The sequence below is a fragment of the Agelaius tricolor genome, unplaced genomic scaffold (assembly GCF_023055355.1).
Source record: "Agelaius tricolor isolate 1412-34295 unplaced genomic scaffold, bAgeTri1.0.p SCAF_11, whole genome shotgun sequence".
In the NCBI taxonomy this organism is placed as follows: domain Eukaryota; kingdom Metazoa; phylum Chordata; class Aves; order Passeriformes; family Icteridae; genus Agelaius; species Agelaius tricolor.
Window position 1 is genome coordinate 30,556,788 of NW_027269271.1, and position 23,409 is coordinate 30,580,196.

General features: G+C 50.0%; 1 protein-coding gene across 3 annotated transcripts in view; it reads right to left on the reverse strand.

The window, feature by feature from the left end:
- NEGR1 (neuronal growth regulator 1) overlaps positions 1–23,409 on the reverse strand; it is a 193,621-nt gene that overhangs the window by 79,706 nt on the left and 90,506 nt on the right. For all 3 annotated transcript variants that reach the window (XM_071436991.1, XM_071436992.1, XM_071436990.1), the window contains exons 3-4: positions 8,895–9,020; positions 94–225 (exon numbers count right to left, since the gene is read on the reverse strand). In XM_071436991.1, coding sequence (XP_071293092.1) covers positions 94–225; positions 8,895–9,020 — 258 coding nt within the window. The remainder of the gene's footprint in view (positions 1–93; positions 226–8,894; positions 9,021–23,409) is intronic.

The window sequence follows — 23,409 nt, forward strand, 5'->3', positions numbered from 1 at the left end:
CACTGCGACCAAGGCAGCAGCTCCTGCAGTCTGCTGCTGCTGCAGACTCTCCTTCTCCACCACACCGAGGCAATAACAAATAAGAGCACTTACAGTTCACTGTGACCTTGACTTTCTTCACGTCCGGCACCGAGACGTCGTTCTCTGCACTGCACTCGTACTCCCCAGCCTGGTCCCTGGTGATCCCATAGATGTCCAGGTACTGCCCACTCTCAAAGGGCTTGGCTGCAATGAAATAACCACAGGAGGAAATTACAGCAGGCCGAGCATGCAGCTCCTGAAACCCAACATCTGCACAGCAGCTGGAGTTTAACACGCCCAACCACTGCAGCTCCACACAGCTCCTGAAACCCAACATCTGCACAGCAGCCAGGGTTTAACACGCCCAGCCACTGCAGCTCCACACAGCTCCTGAAACCCAACATCTGCACAGCAGCCGGGGTTTAACACGCCCAGCCACTGCAGCTCCACACAGCTCCTGAAACCCAACATCTGCACAGAAGCTGGAGTTTAACACGCCCAGCCACTGCAGCTCCATTGCAGCCACTGCAGCCCCACACAGCTCCTGAAACCCAACATCTGCACAGCAGCTGGAGTTTAACATGCCCAGCCACTGCAGCTCCATGCAGCAGCCCCAGCTTCGAGGGGAGGTGACACCCCCAAACTCCTGGAGCTGGCCAGAGGTTCTCTCCTGACCCAGCTCCACAGAGAAACTCAGCAGCTCTGAGATACACCCGGGTAATTTGTACCCAATGGACGTCATGGAACAGAGCTGGCTGCCAGCAGTGTCCCAGGCCAGGCTGGAGCACCCTGGCACAGGGGAAGGGGTCCCTGCCATGGCAGGGTGGACAAGATGAGCTGTCAATGCCCTCCAGCCCAAAGCAGCCCAGCACTGCCCCGTTCCTGCCTTCAGAGCTCAGCATCCCTGAGTGCTGATGGTTTGCAGAGCCCAGCCTGCCCTGCAGGGTGGAGCAAAGCCAGCCCAGGGCCAGCTGCAGGGACAAGTGCCACTGCTGGAGCAGCTGATCCCAGCCAATAATTAACTGGATCCAATCATTAACAGCTCTCCTCGGCCACAGGACCCAGAGGAGTGGGATCTGGGTGTCACACAGGAATGAGGACAGTCCCTGAGTGATTCCCAGGACAGGCAGAGATCTCCCTGTGCTGGGACAGGACAGAGAGCCAAACAGAAACATCGGTGTCTGTGCCTGCTCCATGCCCTGGAACCCACTGGGAATTGTTCCCAGCCAGGAACACTGGCCCAGCTCAGCTGCAACCCATCAGGAATTGTCCCAGGAACACTGACCCAGCTCTAGAAACACTGGAGCCCATCAGGAATTGTTCCAGGAACACTGACCCAGCTCTAGGAACACTGGAGTCCATCAGGAATTGTCCCAGGAACACTGGAGCCCATCAGGAATTGTTCCAGGAACACTGACCCAGCTCCAGGAACACTGGAGCCCATCAGGAATTGTCCCAGGAACACTGGAGCCCATCAGGAATTGTTCCAGGAACACTGACCCAGCTCCAGGAACACTGGAGCCCATCAGGAATTGTCCCAGGAACACTGGAGCCCATCAGGAATTGTTCCAGGAACACTGGCCCAGCTTCAGGAACACTGGAACCCATCAGGAATTGTTCCAGAACACTGGAGCCCATCAGGAATTGTTCCAGAACACTGGCCCAGCTCCAGGAACACTGGAGCCCATCAGGAATTGTCCCAGGAACACTGGAGCCCATCAGGAATTGTTCCAGGAACACTGGCCCAGCTTCAGGAACACTGGAACCCATCAGGAATTGTTCCAGAACACTGGAGCCCATCAGGAATTGTTCCAGAACACTGGCCCAGCTCCAGGAACACTGGAGTCCATCAGGAATTGTCCCAGGAACACTGGCCCTGCTCCAGGAACACTGGAGCCCATCAGGAATTGTTCCAGAACACTGGAGCCCATCAGGAATTGTCCCAGGAACACTGGAGCCCATCAGGAATTGTCCCAGAACCCATCTGTCCCCCCCAACACGGGGCACAGGCGCTCCCCAGCCCCTCTCAGCCCTCCCCTGCTGTTCCCACCTGGCAGGGAGCGTTTGGTGTCCCTCACCTGGAGCTGCTCCTGCTCCCAGCTGTGCTCCCAGCCTCTCCATGGCCAGTTGATGGGTTTGGGCTCCTCACCACATCACAAACCCCAAGAAGTTCAGTGCCACCATTACTGTAGCGCAGCCTCTCACAGCAGCCGCCACCACAGGTGCTGGAAATTATAGGTCTAAGGGTTTAAAAGCCTTGCTGGAAGTGTTTTCCTAGCCTGAAAGCCTTTAATTGGCTGTTAATAACTGTGCCTTTGGGAGCTCTGGGAAAAACCCACGAGGGCAGTGGGGACGAGGCAGAGCTGTTATGGCCTGGCCATCAAGGGGTGAGTTATTGGTGCCTCTGCACAGGCTCTGGAAAGAGGGGGAAGCGTTGGGCTGGCTCTGACAATTGAAGCTCTGACGTGTCTCCTGAGATCCACACGCTGCTCGTTCAAAAGTGCAGCATTTCTCAGGTAAAAATGAACTGATATCTGTGGGAATAAGCTCAGCCTGCATTTAAAACTCTCATTTTCATTGCATTCTATGAGTTATTAATGAGTTCATCTACTTTTATTGAAAAGTAAGAAATGCTTCCCATTTATCATAAAATTGTCAAAAAGAAAAAGATCCTGCTCATTTCTGCGCCATGCTTTTGGGCAGTTTTAGTTTGTATCTCACAAAGATTTTGATCCCACTCTTGTCCCTCAGTTCCTTCACAAAGCCCCAATTATTTGACCATCTTAGCTGGAGCATTCTTCTCCTGACAAGTGTATTTTAAAGAGAATTCTTTAAAGGATTTTAGGAAGGCCTGAGGATTTCCAGGAATGCCTTTAATTGTTCCTGAAGGGATGCTCAGAGGCCTGCAATGGTCCTGGTAGAAATGTCCCTTTCTGAGGAGTGTCCCTCAGGGAGCCCCAGCTGCAGGGCAGTGTCACCTCCCCCGGAGCAGCGGCTGCTGGCACTGGATGTCACTAAATTGGAGCCTGATACCAACCCTCCCGAGGCTGGTACTACAAGTCCTGCTAAAAAGAAAAGGCCAAAATCCCCAGAACTGAACCCAGAGGACCTGGCCTTTCTCACACAGAGCTGTGGCTTGGGAGGCCGTTTTGGGAGTGATTTTATTGCTGGTCCAAAGGCAAAGGGAGGAATCCCACCCAGCCATGTCCATTGGGTGCTCCTCTGTCTTTAAACTGTTAATTAATCCCCATGTTTGATAGCAGGCACCATTGATTTAATGACAAGCTATGCCTTTACCAGCTGAACAATCCCTCCAGGATGACCAGCGGGCCATGAAATTCTTATCAAACACTCATAAAAGCCCTCAGCTCCCTGAGAGGCTGCAGGACTGAGCCAGGCAGGCCCTCAGCAGTGCCCCATGAATGTCACTGCTCTCAGGAAGGGCTGGTGGGGGAGCCAAGGCCACCTGAGCCATCCCACGCCCCAGGGAATGCAGGATTTGGGGGTTCTCCAGGGAACACTGCTCATCCGTGCCTCCAGCTGACCAGAGCTTCCTCCAAAGGTGTGTGATGGTGCTCACAGGGGTCCCAGGATGAGGGAAGAGAGGAGGATCTGACTCCATGGTTCAGAAGGCTGATTTATTATTTTATGATATATATTATAAAACTATACTAAAAGAATAGAAGAAAGGATCTCATCAGAAGGCTGGCTAAAAATAGAAAAAGAATGAATAACAAAGGTTTGTGACTGACCAAGACAGTCCAAGCCAGCTGGGCTGTGATTGGCCATTAATTACAAACATCCAACATGGGCCAATCCCAGACCCACCTGTTGCATTCCACAGCAGCAGATAACCATTGTTTGCATTTTGTTCCTGAGGCCTCTCAGCCTCTCAGGAGGGAAAATCCTAAGGAAAGGATTTTTCAGAAAATATCATGGCTACACAAAGGAGCCTTCCTCAGGAGCTGGGGCTGCTCCTGGCTCCCTGGCAGTGTCCCAGGCCAGGCTGGAAGGGCTTGGAGCTCCTGGGACAGTGGGAGGTGTCCCTGCCCGTGGCACTGGGTGGGCTCTGAGGTCCCAACCCAAACCATTGCAGGATTCCTGGCCCAGGAGAGAACAGTCCCTGGGTTTGAGCTCTCTGTGCCACAGCAGCCTGGGCAAGGGGGTCACTGCCAGGCTGTGGAGCCAATTGAGCTGGAGCTGCAGGGTCAGGAAAGTGCAGCTTGAGATCCTGCCCACAGCAAGGGCAATCCTGGAGCAGCCCCTCGGTGTGGAGGGGAGGCAGGGGCAGAGCAGCTCCGCTCTGCTCAGAGATCCACAGTGCACAATTGCTCTGCTCTGGGGGAGAACAACAGCAACATCCTCCCCAGCAATACCTGCTCCCTGCTCGGGAGCCAGCAAGGAAAAGGAAACAAGCCAGAAACTCCTTTCTAAAACTTCCAGCTTTAAAGCCATCTGTGAGCAGGAGAGGGAGCATTTGAAGGGTTGGCCCTTTGTACACAGGCAAAGCCCTGGAAATCCGATAATAATTCCTGTCAGTTGAGGATTTGCAGCCTGGAAACGCAGGTTTGAAGCACTGGCACTCCAGCAGAGCCCTTCTCCTCTCTGTCAGGGGCAGGGGGAGCCCAGGCTCTGCCAGGTCTGGGTTTGCTGCTCAGGGTTTAGGGAGGCTTTGCTCAATCCCTCCCTCAAAGAACAGCAGTGCTCTGCAGAACGGACAGAATGAACACCGGGGTGCCAAGGACCTGCCTTGCATTCCACATGGGAAAATCTGCCTTGATCCACAGTGTCTGGAACCCTGCTCCTCCAAATGCAGGCCCATCCCTACATCCACTCATCCTCCTCCTGCTCTGGGAAAATTGCTGACCAGGAGTGATGGAGATTAAACTGTGAGAAAAAGGAAAGAGAGCAGGGAAGAACTGGAAAATACGAAGCTGGAAGTAAGCAGGGATCCCAGAATCCTGGAATGCTCTGGGTTGGAAGGGATCCTAAATCCCATTTCACTCTGCTGTTCCATGGCAGGGACACCTCCCACTGTCCCAGGTGCTCCAGCCTGGCTTGGGCACTGCCAGGGATCCAGGGGCAGCCCCAGCTGCTCTGGGCACTCAGGGCCCTGCAGGAAAGAATTCCATGCCAGGGCCTGACCCTCCTTCCCCTTAACTCCACTGCCCTGTGCTGCCCCTGCCTCCCTTGAGCATCCCCTCCTTCCCAGCTGGGGAAGCTCCCCATGAGAAACTTCTGCCAAAACCAAAGTGGAGAAGGGTTTTGGTGCACGGTGCTGTCATTGCAGTGCCAGAGTTCTATTGTCATTGCATTGCAAGGGTTCCACATTGCTAGAGTTTCATGCCTCCTTGAGGTTTCTTGTAGGCAGCTCCTCTGGGCACTGACTCTTCCTTGTCCTCACAGCAGCCAATGGATCCAACTCCCCTCAACCAACCAAGCCACTCTTTTAAAACACTCTTCTTATTGACTGCAGGTGTGGCCTGTTAATTCAGGCCTGCTCCCAATCTCTAATACTTGGCTCAGCTGCAACTCCTTAATGGGGTAAGATTACTTTCTATATTACCTCTATTTTCTTATGTTGTATCCCCCTACAGCACAGCACCTGAATTTTGGCAAGGAGGATCATTTATCAGGAGATTTCTGAGTGCCAGCTGCTGCTGCTGCTGCCCGCAGAGCTTTGCCCAGGCATTGGTGGGACACAGCAGAGCTAAAGCTGTGCCCTGGCAGAACTTCATCCTTTAACATTCTGCCTTCATTCCCAAACTATCGATGCTGCACTTTGCTGGGAAATGTCAGAACAAAATAAGTAATACCTGCAATTTATTCGGGTGACATTTCAACAATACAGATTTGGAGATTACAACCCGCAGCCCGACGCTGTTACGCTGAGTGGGGAGATTTGCTGGATTTACATAATGGGGCCGTGTCATGAATATTTATAGAACGAGAGCATTTACATAATGACTGCAAGTTAAACACGCACAATAAAGATTCCGGGCCAATAATTTACGGACTAAGTTTAAAAATCACCTTGAAATGCATTTTATTTTTATTCCTACGAAAGGTTCAATTTATCTCTTGTTCAGAAAAATTGAATCCGACCTCATGCGAGTCGAGGCTGTGTTGATGTAAATCATGATCATATCCTGGAATTAGTCTACATTGAGTCATTTGTATTCAGAGATTTCAGTTCCTTATCTTTTAGCAGCAGCTTTGACAAACAATTTGAGAATATTCTAAATATGCTTGGTTAATATAATTTAGTGCTGGATGGGAGATGCGCTGCCTGCCCGGGAGCCTCATTAGTGCCGCTGGGAATTAGAGCCAGAACGGGCAGGAATTAGCGAGTGCAGCCGAGGCTGAGGCAGGAGAGGAGCTGCAGGCAGAATACCAAGGCTCTCTGCCTCCCTGGGTGTGCTGGGAGGGCTGTGGTGCACCTGTGCCCGTGTGCCTGGGCACTGAGCCTCCTCTGGGGCACACGGCTGCCCCTGCCAGCGCTCGCGGCCACGCTCCTCTTCACAGGGACAAGCAAGGCACAGCTCTTCCCGAGGATTCCTGAGATTCACCTTCTCTGAGCCTCAGAGAGAGGGAAAACACAATTCTTACCGCTTGCTGCTGTGCCTGTGTTGTGCCAAAGCAGAATGCAACGTGGAGGTTGTTTATCCATGGGGATGGCGTTCTGTTTCCTTGGCCATCAGGAGCAGGAGTGTGTGTGTGTGTGTGTGTGTGTGTGTCAGGACTGTCACTGAAGCCACGAGGTTCTGGGCAGTGTGAGCAGTGTGTGCAGAGCGAGTGCTGGGCAGATCCAGTCCAGATGAAATGTATATAGTACAGTATAATAAAGTAATTAATTAACCTTCTGATACCCATGGAGTCCTCCTCATCACTCTCTCCCCTTCTTCAGAGTCACTTTGATTTACAGTAAGCACTGGGCTTGCTCCCTTCACATCTGACAGGGTTTTTGAGCCCTTTGCAGCCTGTGCTCTCCCTGTCCAGACCCTGCTGTGGCTGTGGATCCCCAGGGCACAGAATCCCCAATCTGGGATGATGGAAGTGTCCAGGGTGGGGTTGGATGGATGGGGCTGGGAGCAAGGAGCACATCCAGGGGGGTCACTGAAGGCCCTTCTGACTCCCTACATTAATTTCCACAGATTCATTTGTGTTGGGAAGTCCCTCTGAGCCCCTGGGTCCACCCCTGGCCGTGTCCCCAGGTGCCACCTCTGCATTTTGCCTGAACTCCAGATGAGGATGCTCTGCTCCCCCTCAGCCCCTGCTGCAGCCTGAGTGCAATAATTCTCCTTTTCTCCTCCTCCCTCTCCAGGAGCAGCACCCCAGCTCCTTTCTGCAGCCACTCAAACGCTTTAAGCCATTAATCCAAAGTATCACCAGGGCTTCCAATAAAATTTTATTTGACATTTAGTTAAAATCCATTTTCTGCTACAACTGAATTTTTCCTCTAGTCCCTTGATGGACACTTCAGGCCGAATTCGTTGTCATTGTTTTAAAGGTCAGAAGTGAGGGTTTTTTCCCAGATCTTGCTTTGTAAAGCCAACTGTTCCTGGGGATGATGAGAGGCTGTGGCAGCCCACAGAACCCTTCTGGTCTGTAATTACAGGATTGTGTACAGGCTGGGGGAGCAGAGCAATCCCTCTCTGCACAGCCAGCTCTGACTGCAGAGTCCCAGTGACAGAGGCAGTGCCTGGGGCAGAGCTGGGGAGCACAAAATCCTCACTTCCAGAGCAGGCATCTCCCCAGAGCCCCTGCTTTGCTCACTGGGAGCAGCTGCAGTGGCCCTGACATCAGCCAAAACCTTTCCTTGCAATGTGCTTTGAGGAACCAAAGGGATACATGGAAATATCCAACAGCAGGGATGCTTTCTGTTGCCATTTTGTTAACAAATTTTCACACACATCATTGAATTCGTGCAGCAAAACCATTCTGATAAGCTGAATCGTGGAGAAATGGTTCAGTGGTGAGGAATCCTGGAATATCCTGAGGGAGGGACCCACCAGGACCATAAATCCCAACCCTGGCACCCCAAAAATGCCACCCTGTAGCAGTGGAAGAAATGAGAATAAACCAAACCTACTGCATGGCCTGTTCCTGTGTTTAACTCTCATTTCCCATTTCTAGGGAGTGCCTTGTGCTCCTCATTCCATCCTTGCTTGGATTTCAACTGGAATTGGTTGATCCATGACTGAGATTACAACACACGTAGGGACATACATCCATATTTAGGGAGCTCTGCCCTCATCCCTGTGTTATGGTGATGCCTGAAGTTTGAGCTTTCACATTTCCCAGGCTCTGCACTGCATTGGTGCACAACTCTGAAATCCTTATAAAGTGTCAGCAGCTCTCCTTGCAGCTCAGGCACACAGAACAATCCTTGTCCTCTCCTCAGGCACACAGAACAATGCTTTCCTCTCCTCAGGCACACAGAACAATCCTTTCCTCTCCTCAGGCACACAGAACAATCCCTTTCCAGCCCAGAACCAAGGACAGCATTGCAGCTTCAGCCCCAAAAAGTGCAAACAGCAGAGAATTGAGGAGAGCAGCCTGAGAGGGTGGGACTGCAGAACCTGGAGCTGGAATTGGACAATGAACCCCAACATGGAACTGGACCCAAACTTATAAAAGTGCCATAACTTGTGACTCAGGGTCCATCTTGGTGTAGAGCCCTGGCCAGGCTCTTGCAGTGCCCAAGGTGCACCCTGTGAATGCCTTTAAAAAATCCCCACTTTGTTCCTGTAGCTCTGCCCAGCCCTGCTCCAGGAGCCCCCCAAGGCACCCCCAGCCCAGCCTCACTCAGGGCCCAGAGCTGGCACAGCCCCAGTGCCGCTGCTGCCCCTGTGCTGTCCCCAGGCACTCACCAGAGGGGGAGATGTGTCTCCAGGAGATGGAGGGCTCTGGTTTCCCCGTGGCCAGGCACACCAGGGTGACGTTGCTGCCCTCGTTCACCACGATGTCGCTGGAGATCCGGAATATCTTGGGAGAGACTGCAACGAGAGGGACAGGGCTGTCAGGGGGGCTGGCACAGACATCTTTGATGGAAAACCCTTTCTGAGGACTTTTCCTCCTGAGAGGCTGAGAGGCCTCAGGAACAAAATGCAAACAATGGTTATCTGCTGCTGTGGAATGCAACAGGTGGGTCTGGGATTGGGCTCATGGGGTTGTTTCTAATTAATGAACAATCACAGCCCAGCTGACTTGGACTCTCTGTTGGAGCCACAAACCTTTGTTATCATTCTTTGCTATTCTATTCTTAGCCAGCCTTCTGATGAAATCCTTTCTTCTATTCTTTTAGTATAGTTTTAATATAATACATATCATAAAATATAAATCAGCCTTCTGAGACATGGAGTCAGATCCTCATCTCTTCCCTCATCCTGGGACCCCAGTGAACACGGTCACACACCAGCAGGGACACAGCTGAACCTCCAGGGACCCTGCAGAACCTCCCCCAGGAGCTCAGCCCTGGTTCCAAACCCCACAAGCACAGGCAGCATTTTCCTGTGTGTGTGCACAGAGCTCCTGGAAGAAGGATGCTCCTACTAAAGGGAAGGCTGAGCTTGCTCCTGGCGGTTTGCGAAGGAGACAAAATTGGGTTTTTCTGGTGATTTTAAAAATTAATGATGCTGTTCCAGCCACTCTGTGTGCACTTGGAGAATCCGAGCTGCTCGCAGAGAGGACTAAACCACATTTATTGTGTTGTTTCCTCTTTCTCTGGGGCTCGTCCATTCCCCTAACCCAAGTGCTGTCCAGCTGGGGCTTTTCTCTCCCTGGTTTTGCTGTGTGCCAGCCCCAATCCCCCCACAGGTTTTGCTGAAGCCACAAAGATCTGGCCCACAAGAGCTGTGCAGGCTTTTGCTGCATTCTGGGGCTTCTCAGCAGGAACTCTCCAGTCTTTCTGAGGGGAGATTGGAGCTGTGACATGGTGGAAGGTGGAGAATTTTCCAGATTTACAGAGTGCAGATTAAGTGATTTCCTCTTAAGTACGAGCTTTGTTCCATTCCTAATTGACTGGGCTCTCCTTTAATCTGGGCTTTACAGCGAGGAAATTAAATCAAAGCTCGTTGAGGATGTCTGTAAGTCTCGTTACAATGACACCGAGCAGGTCACAGCACTGGTGCATTTCCAAAACAGAATTAGAAAAGGAATGAATCTGCGAGGTCCATTAATTAGAACAACCCCCAGACAAGCAGGGAGCTGCAGCCCTGCTGCACAGTGTAATCCTGTCAGATGACACGAGCGATGCAGCCTGAGCCGGGGCTGATGGCAAACCCTGGGTGTTGTTATTGGCAGAGATTTCCCAGGAACATCGTCCTGCCAGCCATGGAAATTGGCTCCCACAGCATTTCTGGAGCCTCACAGTTTGAGACAAATCAGGATTTCTGCTGTATCAGTATGCTGCTAATTTTTCTGCTATTTACTGCCTGATAGGGATCATTACATTCAAATCACTAAAATCTGCGGAATTTATTAATTATGTCTCCAATATGTGTGCAGCATCACAATGGAATGTTAATATTTATTAGGAATTAAAAAATGTTTGTTTTGCATCCGCATTTCTTCCCACACCTCCGAAGACTCTGATCTAGGAGCAGATTTGGCATTTAAAATCTGCTCTGCTGAGCCTGGAGTGCACATTAAACCCATCACAGAGCTGCTCCCCACTTCAGCAGCTCCTGCCTCCCATCCAGATCACGTGGAGCTGTGAAGGTCAGGGGAAAAATTAAATAAAGCAGCAAATAAACATTTATTCAGAAAATGGATTAACAGAAGGCCAGAGAAATAAGATAATAAACAAGGAGGGAAGAGGAATTAAACTCCCAAGGAAATTTGGTGCGGGGGTCCAGCGTGGAAAGTGCTTTGTAATTGTCTGGATTTTTCTTTTTTAATGTTAAATTAAAACATTAATTTAATGTTAATGTTTTAGAGTAAACCCTTCCATTTTTGCACAACGTTTTTAATCTAAACCTTCCCTTTTTGGACAGGATGTGTGACCAAAGGCTGAGGGAACCAGGGATGTTCATCCATGGGAAAAGGAGGCTCAGGAGGGACCTGAGCTCACCTGGTTCCAGGATTTACAGGATTCAAGCAGGTGGAGACCCCTTCTCAATGCAGCCCAGTGGGTTGGGAGGGGGCTGGAGATTTTTGTCAGGGATGTGACTCGGGAGGTCCTGGCTGGGCTGACAGTCCCCCAGTTCCACAATTCCACAATGAATTTCACAATTCCTCAATTAATTCCACGGAGAATTCCACAATGAATTCCACAATGAATTCAGCAATGAATTCCACAATGAATTCAACAATGAATTCCACAATTCCACAATTGATTTCACAATTCCACAATTAATTCCACAGTGAATTCCACAATGAATTTCACAATGAATTCCACAATGAATTCAACAATGAATTCCACAATTCCACAATTAATTTCACAATTCCTCAATGAATTCCACAATGAATTCCACAATGAATTCCACAATTCCACAATTGATTTCACAATTCCACAATTAATTCCACAGTGAATTCCACAATGAATTTCACAATGAATTCCACAATGAATTCAACAATGAATTCCACAATTCCACAATTAATTTCACAATTCCTCAATGAATTCCACAATGAATTCCACAATGAATTCCACAATTCCCCAATGAATTCCACAATCAATTCCCTCCAGCAGCCCATCCTTGGCAGCAGCAGGAACTGCCCAGACCAATTCCAAAATTAATTTCACAATTCCTCAATTATTTCCACAGTGAATTCCACAATGAATTCCACAATTCCACCATGAATTCCCCAATGAATTCCACAATGAATTCCACAATTCCACAATGAATTCCACAATTCCATAATGATTTCCACACTGCATTCCACAATGAATTCCACAATTCCCCAATGAATTCCCCAATGAATTCCACAATTCTACAATGAATTCCCCAATGAATTCCACAATTCCATAATGAATTCCCCAATGAATTCCCCAATAAATTCCACAATGAATTGCACAATTCCATAATGAATTCTACAATGAATTCCCCAATGAATTCCACAATTCCCCAATGAATTCCCCAATGAATTCCACAATGATTTCCACAATGAATTCCACAATTTCACAATGAATTCCCCAATGAATTCCACAATTCCACAATGAATTCCACAATGAATTCCACAATGATTTCCAACAATGAATTCCACAATGAATTCCACAATTCCCCAATGGATTCCACAATTCCATAATGAATTCTACAATGAATTCCCCAATGAATTCCACAATTCCACAGTGCATTCCCCAATGAATTCCCCAATGAATTCCACAATTCCCCAATGCATTCCCCAATGAATTCCACAATGAATTCCACAATGATTTCCACAATGAATTCCACAATTCCCCAATGAATTCCCCAATGAATTCCCCAATTCCCCAATGCATTCCCCAATGAATTCCGCCATCAGTTCCCTCCCTGAGCCCACCCCTGGCAGCAGCAGCCGGAGCTGCCCAGGCCCTGGGGGTGGCTGTCCCCTCCCTCCCTGAGCCCCCAGTGCTGCAGGGACACCCTGGGGGCCCTGCTGGGCTGAGCTGCCTGCTGGAGGGGCTGGGAGCAGCTGGGAGCCCTGGGTTCCCCTGGGAACAGGATAAATGGATTCCATCAGCTGGGGAACAGCTGGGAATCACTGCCAGGACACAGGAAACAGATTCGTGCTCTGCTCTTTGTGGCTTGGGCATTATAATTGGTTTCTGTGAGAAATCCACTGAAAAGTTAAGCTGTGCTTAGGAGGGTGATTAAGCTCCATTCCCCCTCACTGAGAATTCTCAGCCTTCCCTGCCCCAAACCCCCCTCCCTGCCTCATGGGCTCAGGAATTTGAGCCTGGCAGGAAAACCCTGAATTCCTGTTCTTTCCTTCTCCTGTTCTTCCCACTGTAATCAGGAGGACAAAGCAACTTGTGCCTGGAAAACCGCACACAGCCAGAACAGTCAAACCATGGAATTATGGAATCATTAAGCACTAAGAACATCATGTCCAACCATCATTTTGAGGAGGAAAAAAAGGGGAAAACACAACAGGTAATCAAAGGAAAGGTTTGAGGAGAAAACCAAACCCGATGCAGGTTGCAATGGAACAGTTAAATGTTGTTAAAATGGTTCAAAATGTCAGGATTGCAGAGAATCTCCCTAAAAGCTGGACTGTGCAAGGCTCACTCTGCCAGGTGAAAGTTCTGTGCTGCAAAATCCAGAACTGCCATCAAGGAGCAGCTTGGAAGGCTCCCAGAAACTGGGAACCACTGCAGGGGTTAAACCTGCCTGGATTTCACCAGGGGCTCCACATTATTTCTGTGATGAAATCCCAGAATGGGTTTGGGTTGGAAGGGAACTCAAAGCCCCCCAGTGCCACCCCTGCCATGGCAGGGACACCTCCCACTGTCCCAGGGTGTCCCAGTGTCCAGCCTGGCCTTGGGCACTGCCAGGGATCCAGGGGCAGCCACAGCTGCTCTGGCATTCCCATCCCAGTCCCTGATCACCCTGCCAGGAACAATTCCCAATTCCCAATGTCCCATCCAGCCCTGCCCTCTGGCACTGGGAGCCATTCCCTGTGTGCTGTCCCTCCATCCCTGGTAAAATAAATCCTCACCTCCCTGGCAAACCCAGGCACTGTTCCCATCCTCAGCCCTGGAAACAGTACTGACCCCCTGACCACTGGATGCCACACCCCAAATTCCTGATTTTAAACTAAAACCAACCCTAAACATCCCCAAGAATTATTTTCAGCAAACTACTTTGTGTGGTTGAACATCTTGCATCCTAAGTATCGACCATAAAAAAAAGATAACTGTGCTTTTTAGGGTTGTAACTTTTTTTATCAATACTTACTGAAAATCGCTCTGTTTTTTATCGTTTTTATTTTTTTTTTCATTTCATACTCAGATGAGCTCAATATTTACAGAGCAGTGAAATGCCCCCACCACAAACACCCTTTCCAGAGTGTGTTGAGCACAGGTTTAAACCAGGAGAGCTTTTGCAGCAGGAGCCCTCCCCTCTGACAATCAGTCACCAGCGGGGACAGCTCCCAGCCCTTTTGCCTTTGCATTTCCATGATTAGTTCCTCGAGGCACTTTGATTGAAGAGCGTTGCCTAAAGGTCTCCACCTCCTCCTAATTAAACACAATTTGTCTCAAACACAGCAGCTTTGGCAAAGTGGGGCTGAGGAAATAAATGATGGGTGGTCTGGGAAGAGAAATGGTTTCATCTGCAGCCCTCATTTATTTCCAATCCCTGCCAGCGCCCAGGCGTGACACAAGGGCTACAAAAGTGGCACTTCCCTAAGCTGGGGAGGAATCTTCTCCCTCCTTGAGATCCGTGGCAGTCACTATCATCTCTGCACACTCACGGGGCACCACCGGTGCTCAGAACTCTATCATCACCCCTTTGCTGTGCTCAGCTTACCTGAGACCAATCTGAGCACATTGTCAGGCTGTGAGTGGAAAAGGGACGGCCCCGTTTGGGGATTCTGTGCCACTGAACCTCACTGGGGTGAGATCTGACTCTGTGGCCTGTGCCTTCCACCCTTCCTCCTGCAGGGCAGTTCATCTGTCCCAGGGACACTCCTGGGATGTCTGTCTGTCTGTCTGTCCCAGTGGGACACCCCTGGGATGTCTGTCTGTCCCCACTCCTGGTATGTCCGTCTGTCCCAGTGGGACACTCCTGGGATGTCCCTCTGTCCTGGTAGGACACCCCTGGCATGTCCGTCTGTCCCAGTGGGACACTCCTGGCATGTCTGTCTGTCCCAGTGGGACACCCCTGGGATGTCCGTCTGTCCCCACCCCTGGCATGTCTGTCTGTCCCAGTGGGACACCCCTGGCATGTCCGTCTGTCCCAGTGGGACACTCCTGGCATGTCCGTCTGTCCCCACTCCTGGCATGTCCGTCTGTCCCCACCCCTGGCATGTCCGTCTGTCTCCACTCCTGACATGTCCATCTGTCCCAGTGGGACACTCCTGGCATGTCCGTCTGTCCCCACTCCTGGCATGTCCGTCTGTCCCAGTGGGACACTCCTGGCATGTCCGTCTGTCCCAGTGGGACACTCCTGGCATGTCCGTCTGTCCCCACTCCTGGCATGTCCGTCTGTCCCAGTGGGACACCCCTGGCATGTCCGTCTGTCCCAGTGGGACACTCCTGGCATGTCCGTCTGTCTCCACTCCTGACATGTCCATCTGTCCCCACCCCTGGCATGTCCATCTGTCCCCACCCCTGGCATGTCCGTCTGTCCCAGTGGGACACCCCTGGCATGTCCGTCTGTCTCCACTCCTGGCATGTCCATCTGTCCCAGTGGGACACTCCTGGCATGTCCGTCTGTCTCCACTCCTGGCGTGTCCGTCTGTCCCAGTGGGACACTCCTGGCATGTCCGTCTGTCTCCACTCCTGGCGTGTCCGTCTGTCCCAGTGGGACGCTCCAGGACCACAGAGCGTGAGGAGCAGGAGGTGCAGCTCAGCTTTCCCCGCTCCCTGGAAAAGCTTTCAGACGCTCCACGAGCCCCTTTCAGCGAGCGACGCTCTGCAATCAGAGCTCTGCCAACTGTTTAATCATGGAAATGGAGCCAAAAAGTCATAAAGGGCAAAAATAATGACAAAAAAAGCGACCTCCCGGTGGCTGGAGCCAAAGCCCTCCCAGCTGGGCACTGATTGCTGCTGAGCAGGGCCCCATTGCTGGGGCTGGGACAGGGCTCTGCAGAGGCAGGGCTGCCTCTCCAGGCAGCACCAGCAAAGAGGGGAGGCTGTGAATTGTTTGCTGGGCTCTGGCACAGGCTGCCCACAGAACCTGGGGCTGCCCCTGCAATGCCCAAGGCCAGGCTGGATGGGGCTGGAGAGGTCATAACTATGAAAACAGTCCAAGGTTGAAATAACACAGGATTTAATCTGGTAAAACCAGTGCTCCCCTGGATTCATTTCATAACCTCGCTATGGCAAGACAAGAAGAGAAGAGTTTGCCCAGGGTAAGAAAGGGACAGCTGGGTGGGGCAGGATGAACACTGGTCAGTTAAACAGAGCCTGCATAAATCTGAATAAATCACTCTGAACATCTCCAAAAGCCCCTGGTCCCAGGAAGCTCCTGAAGGCCTCTGTGATTAAGGAGCTGTAGAGTAAGGGAGGCCAATGGAACACCAGCAAAACCCCACAAATATCCCAGCTCATGGATGCCAGCAAACACCTCCACCTTCCTCAGGCCACACTGGCCCTGCTCCTCCTGAAGGTGTCAGAAAGCTGCTGTTATTACATAAGGACACACACATTATCCCCTTAAAACCCCTCTGCTCCCCTTTCCAGCCCAACCTAAATCCTGCAAGGTTCGATTTCCAGCCAGCAGCGAGAGCACCACTGTTTGCTCAGCCAGAAAAGCAATAAAATGTAATAATTCAAAATAAACTCGGATTTCCCTTTCTTTATGCTCACAGACAAAGGAAGAGCTGCACCCAGGGTGTGCAGGCTGCTGGCTGCTGAAGGGGCTGGGCAAGTTTGGAGTCAGAAAATCACGGAATTATGGAGTATCCTGGGTTGGAGGAGCCCCCACGGATCATCAGTCCCAGCCCTGGCCCTGCACAGACACCCCAATGATCCCACCCTGTGCTCCTGGAGCTCTGGCACTGCCCAGCACCTTCTGGGGGAAAAGCCTTTCCCTAAAATCCAACCTAAACCTGCCCTGGCCCAGCTCCAGCCACCCCTGTCCCTGTCCCAGAGGTTGGGGTTTGTACACTCAAATTGGGATGTGCATCTTTTAAACACCAATTCCAATGGACGTGGGCAAAGGGATTTTCACTGAAGGATTCCTGCCACACAAGAAGTGCCAAGAAAAGAGTTCTAGACTGGAAAATTAGAGGTAAAACCTCATCACTGCTCCTTACAGGCAAAATGAGAATATTAGAGGGTTGTGACAGGTAAACAGTGATATACCTGTTGCTGCTCATGCTGTCACAGGAACTAAATAAAAGAGCTGTAATGATCTGAGATGATTCCTTGTAACTCTGCATTTTTCCTTTTGGAGAACTCTACAGGTTCAGTCTCTCTCCAGCAAGCCTGAATGACAGATTTACATCGTATTCCTAAGATAGTTATTAAAATAATTTCCCTTGACAGTTCTCTGGCTGCATCACTCCCCCTTCCCTGCATCCCAACCATATGGCTCTGCTTACTCCCCATTTTAAGCGTTTTGCTCTGGTGTGAAAAGCAATTCCTGGTCCTTTCCTGTCAGCCCCAGCTCTCTCTAGAGCACAGCCCCACAGAATATTCAGAGCTAAAAGGGACCCCCAAGGACCACTGACCCCAATCCTCAGGGAATTCCACCACGGAGCTGCTGCAGGGCTGGAGCCCCTCTGGAGCCAGGCTGGGACACCTGGGGGTGCTCCCCTGGAGAGGAGAAGGATCCAGGGAGAGCTCAGAGCCCCTGGCAGGGCCTGAAGGGGCTCCAGGAGAGCTGCAGAGGGACTGGGGACAGGGGATGGAGGGACAGGACACAGGGAATGGCTCCCAGTGCCAGAGGGCAGGGATGGATGGGACATTGGGAATTGGGAATTGTTCCCTGGCAGGGTGGGCAGGCCCTGGCACAGGTGCCCAGAGCAGCTGTGGCTGCCCCTGGATCCCTGGCAGTGCCCAAGGCCAGGCTGGACACTGGGGCTGGAGCACCTGGGACAGTGGGAGGTGTCCCTGCCATGGCAGGGATGGGATGAGATGGGATTTAAGGTCCCTCTCAGTCCAGCCCAGCCTGGGATTTTGTGACCCTGCAGCTCGATTACACAATTCCCTTTGGATGTCACTGCCTGCCCTGTCCCTTTCTCCTCACCTCACAGGGAAGGGACCCCACCCTCCCCATGGACACCCTGATGTGATTTCCAGTGTGAAGCAGCTGCTCCTCCCTGTGAGAACTCCCTGATAGAATTCCCTGATAGAATTCCCTTTTAGAACTCCCTGTGAGAATTCCCTGATAGAATTCCCTGCCCCAGGGATGGAACCTTCCCCACTCAGGCTGAGCCAGAAGAGGGAGGCAGCACCAGCCCTGCCCAGCCCAGCAGTGCCTCCCTAGCTGCCCTTCCTGAGCTGTGCTGCTGCCCTGGCGCAGGGCACAGCCACCCTCGCTCTGCCCAAGTGCTGCTCCTTCCCTCATTTCTGTGTTTGATTTCTCCTGTCCCTCCTGTCCCTATAGGATTCCAGCTCACTGATCCCAGAGCCCTGTGAAATCCATCATTAGGGCTCTGCAGCCTGCTGTCAAAGCACTCACACTCTGGGGTCACTGGCAAACTGCAGAGGGGTGATCTGGGGTACATCACCCCACCCATGCACTGACATCCCTCTGAGCCCTCCTGGGACCCCCAGGGCCCCTCCAGGCCCCTCTGCCCTGTCGGGATCCAGGACATCCCTCTGGCTGTCCTGGACTGCCAGGACCCTGCCAGGGGGCTCACAGACCCTGGCACAGAGCCCAGGACCCTGTGACTCTGATCATGACCCATGGAAAAGTTACCAACCTTGTATGAGGATCTGCAAGCCACAAAAGTATAAATAGAGTAATAATTAGTTTGTCACAGAGTGAAAAAATAGATTTTTGAAGTTTTTAGAATGGGGGTTCAGGAGGCAAGATAAAGGAATCTGGGCATGTCCAGCCTTTCTCCTTCTTCTTCTTGGCCTCCATCTCCTGCTGTGATGGTGGCACTTTTGCATTGGTTTAGAGCAGAAGCTCAGTGTCTAGCATGGGTGATAGGTATTGGGAAGTTATTGTAAATATTGTACAGGCAGTTTTTAGTATAAAAAGATAACACTGCCCAGGGGCAGGCAGAGTGTGTCTGTCTGTGCTGCTGAGCAGACCTGGGCGGGACAGGAGAAAGAATTTTATAGATAAGGAACAATAAACAACCCTGAGAACGAGAAATTAGGAGCTCTGACTCCTGCTTCGACCGCCAGGCTGAGAAAAGAGACTTTGTGACACATCTGACAAGGTAAAGCCCAGAAACTGCACAGGGAGTTACTGATGGTCATTCCCTTGGTGATGTTTGGAACTGCTGTGCACCCACCCTGCAGCACTTTGGTCTGGCTGTGTCTAATTTTTAGACAGGAAAGGCAGGGCCAGCTGTGTTTGCCTCACCCTAGCATGGGGTTGGGCTGCCATGCACGGTCAGCCTCCCCTGGCAGGGAAGTTAGGCTGGGCTTTGGTGGGCCAGCACTAAAAATGAGTGTGGCTCATTCAGCCCCTGTTGCCATGGGGTGGTTTATGAGATGATGGCTCTCTGCTTGTCCTGTACACAAATATATCTGTGACCATGTTCACAGGGGTCTGAGGATGAGGGAAGAGACGAGGATCTGACTCCATGTTTCAGAAGGCTGATTTATTATTTTATGATATATATTACATTAAAACTATACTAAAAGAATGGAAAAAAAATTTCATCAGAAAGCTGGCTAAGAATAGAAAAAGAAAGAATGATAACAAAGGTTTGTGTCTCAGACAGAAAGTCCGAGCCAGCTGACTGTGATTGGCCATTAATTAGAAACATCCAAAATGAGCTAATCAAAGATCCACCTGTTGCATTCCACAGCAGCAGATAACCATTGTTTGCATTTTGTTCTTGAGGCTTCTCAGCTTCTCAAGAGGAAAAATCCTAAAAAAAAGATTTTTCATAAAAGATGTCTGTGACATATAATCTGAGCAAATTTCCACTGCTCCACTCAGTCCAAGGGAGAACAGGCTTCCTCCCTGGATTAAGTCAGCGGATACAAATTTATTCAGTATTTATTTTTGTTCTCACCACAAAGGCTAGAAATTAGTAATGATTATCTAACACTGAAACCTGGAATTGCTTTCCACATTATTAATTCCTCCTCTTGAGCTGCTGCAGAGCTGCCCCCATCCCACGGAAACGCGTGGGGAGTGGTGTGATTTAATCTTCCTGACACTGCAGTGGCATGGGAACTGCTGGGATTAATGGGGATTAATGGCGTTATTAATATTCATATTCTACAGACAGTTAGCAGTGAATTGCCATAGCACTGATGCCTGCCCAGCAGTTTGGGATGCCTGGCCAGAGACAGGGCACAGAACTCTGCCCTTATTTCTCTGCAGGAACACAGGCTGCGTTCCGGGTCCTTCCCCAGAGGGCCCCAGCCCAGCGCTGAGATGCTATGGGACGGCTCTGCAGCACTTTGCAGGGCATTGTGCCCTTAAATCCCGGTAAATTGGGATTTTAGCGGCCAGCCCGCCGGCGATGGCCCAGGGGAGGTACCGAGAGAACAGCAGCTCCCTTGCAGGCTGTGCTGGCCTAACCAGGAGAAAATCATCCCCTGATTGTCAGAGAATTATCCAGCCTGGCATGGCAGACCCAGCCCCATGGGCACGCTGGATGGCCCCACTGGCAGAAATCCAGACAGGGGAAAACGGGCACGGATCCTGCCCCTGTGAGTTACCGGGTATAAATCACTGGGTATAAATCACCGGGTATAAATTATTTGGTATAAATCACTGGGTATAAATTACCGGGTGTAAATTACTGGGTATAAATCACTGGGTATGAATTACTGGGTATAGATTATCGGGTATAAATCACTGGGTATAAATTACCGGGTATAGATTATCGGGTGCAAATCACTGGGTATAAATTACCCTGGGGACTGGGGACTCCAGTAACAAGGGATAAACCAAATCTGAGGAGCATCACTGGCAGCCGGACAGGCTGCTGGGCTGAGCACTCCAAACCCTGCTTCATTAGGGGCTCGGTGCCCAGCTAATGACCATTTCTCTGTGCCAAGGGGCGCACAGAAATTAATAAATTAAATAAATAAATTAATTAAATCTCAATTCTCGGGGCACCATGGCCTGGGCACCCAGAAATGAATAAATGAATAAGTAAATAAATAAACAAACGAACAAATAAGATCTCTATTCTCTGTGCTGGGGCATCACGGCCTGGGCACCCAGAAATGAATAAATGAACAAACAAACAAATAAATAAATAACATCTCAAGTCTCTGTGCCAGGGCCTGGGCACCCAGAAATTAATAAATGAATAAATAAATAAATAAATAAACAAACAAATAAGATCTCTATTATCTGTGCCAGGGCATCACGGCCTCAACACCCACAAATTAATAAATGAATAAATAAATAAAATCTCAATTCTCTGTGCCAGGGCACCATGGCCTGGGCACCCAGAAATTAATAAATGAATAAATAAATGAATAAATAAATAAATAAATAAAATATCTATTCTCTGTGCCAGGGCACCATGGCCTGGGCAGCCAGAAATTAATAAATGAATGAATAAATAAACAAATAAACAGAATCTCTATTCTCTGTGCTGGGACACCAGCCTCAGCAGCCAGAAATGAATAAATGAATAAATAAAATCTCAATCAGTTCATGGTAATTGGAAGTTAAAAGCCACTCAGCACATTCTGCTGGCCCAGGCAGTGCTGGGGGCCAGGATTGCCCTGGGACACAGTGGCAGAGTGCCAGGAGCCCCAGTGGAACTGCTTGAACTGCACTTGGTGCTTTGTCACCCCTGGACAGCCACTCCATGGGGAATTACTCAGTGTGATCCATGACAGAGCCTCAGGACTGCCCAGAGTGAGCCAAAGGAGCCCAGCCTGCTGCACCCACAACTCCCTGGGCACCCCAGAATCACAGGATCCCACACGGGTTTGGGTGAGAGGGACCCCAAAATGCACCCAGTGCCCCCCCTGCCATGGCAGGGACACCTCCCACTGTCCCAGGGTGTCCCAATGTCCAGCCTGGCCTGGGGCACTGCCAGGGACCCAGGGGCAGCCCCAGCTGCTCTGGGAATTCCATTCCTCCCCTTCCCAGCCTGCCAGGGAAGGGATGTCACAATCACCAAAAGTCCCCCCAGATAATAAAGGCAATGGAAACACGTCCGTGAGGGAGTGGAAACCACGCAGCACATAAATAACGATTTCCACATCCACAGGGTCTCAGGGATGTCAGGATGTGCGCTGGAGGCTGCTGCCCACCCTGTGAGTGAGCAGGAGCAGCTTGTTTCCATAAATCAATGGGAGCTTTGAGCACGGAATGATTTCTTGTTGCTAAAGGGCTCTGGGTACCTGTGCTGAGCAGGCTTATGAAGGAAATGATTTGCCATAGCTCTCAAACCCCAAACCTGGGCTGAGGAAAGTTCACTCAGAGATTGCTGTTATCACATCCAGCGATTTGGGAATATTTATGGGCAAAATATTTGGGCGTGCTAACTACATCCAATTCAGTGGGAGCACAAAACAAAGCCTCTGCTTTGAAGTGTTTGGAACAGAAAGACTTTAAACCAACCCTTTCACTGTGTAATGGAACGCTTGTGTTAATTATAATTCCTTTTGCCAGGATCTGTTTTACATAACAAAGCTAATCTGCCAACTATTAAGGAAATTTCCCCATTTTCTCTTACAGATGATAGAAGGGGAAATAATATCATATTTTAAATGCAAAGTGGAGATGATTAAAATTTCAGTCTAAATAAAATAAGAACATTTCTGAATCCTAGAGACAACAAAACAAGTAATCCACGGGGGTCAACAGAATAACTCACAATTCTCTACTTGAGCCTTTGGTATTACAAAGCTTTTTATAAGTAAGCAATTTTTAGCTGTTTATTCTGCTCCCTGTAATGTCTTCAGTGCTGCTGGCCTTGAGGCAGGTTTGGAATCAGAGGCTTAGGAATGCTCTGGTTTTATCCAGCTCCTGAAGTGCCTCTTTATCCATTCAAATCTGCACACTCACATTCAAGTTCACGTCTCTCTCGTGAGATTTCTGTTTAATCCTTTCCTTATAAATGAACATATTAACCTGAAGGGAGAAATGTTCAAAACATCAGGTGGGGGAAAAAAAAAGAAAAAAAAAAAGAAAAAAAAAAAGAAAAAAAAAAAAGAAGGGAAGAAGAGATTCTGTGCGTGCATCTCCTTGAGCACAGCATTCAAAATTCACCCATGGGGCTGTGCCGTGCTGCCTGCACAAATTCCAGAGCTTTTATCTGAATAGCTGGGATAAAAGACCTGTGATAAGTGGGTATAATAGGAGTTGGAGTCATATTATGGGATTGTATTACGAATCAATGCTGTGTGGTTTGATTTTGCTGTCATTTCCTCGTCTGGAGCTAAAGATCTTGTGCTATTTATTATCCTCGTTCCTGCCTCACAAATGACCCCGTGCAGGAAATGGAGCCCCAGTAATTTCAGTCTCAGGGTTTTCATTGTGAAGCCCCTGTGAGGAAACTCCTCAGAACATCTCCCAGCAAGGTCTGCTCCCAGAAACCAGCATGGAACGTTGCAGGGTTGGGATCACAGGAAACAACATCAGTCTTAGGCACCCAGCAAAAGGCAGAGAAAATCAGGGAATCACAGAG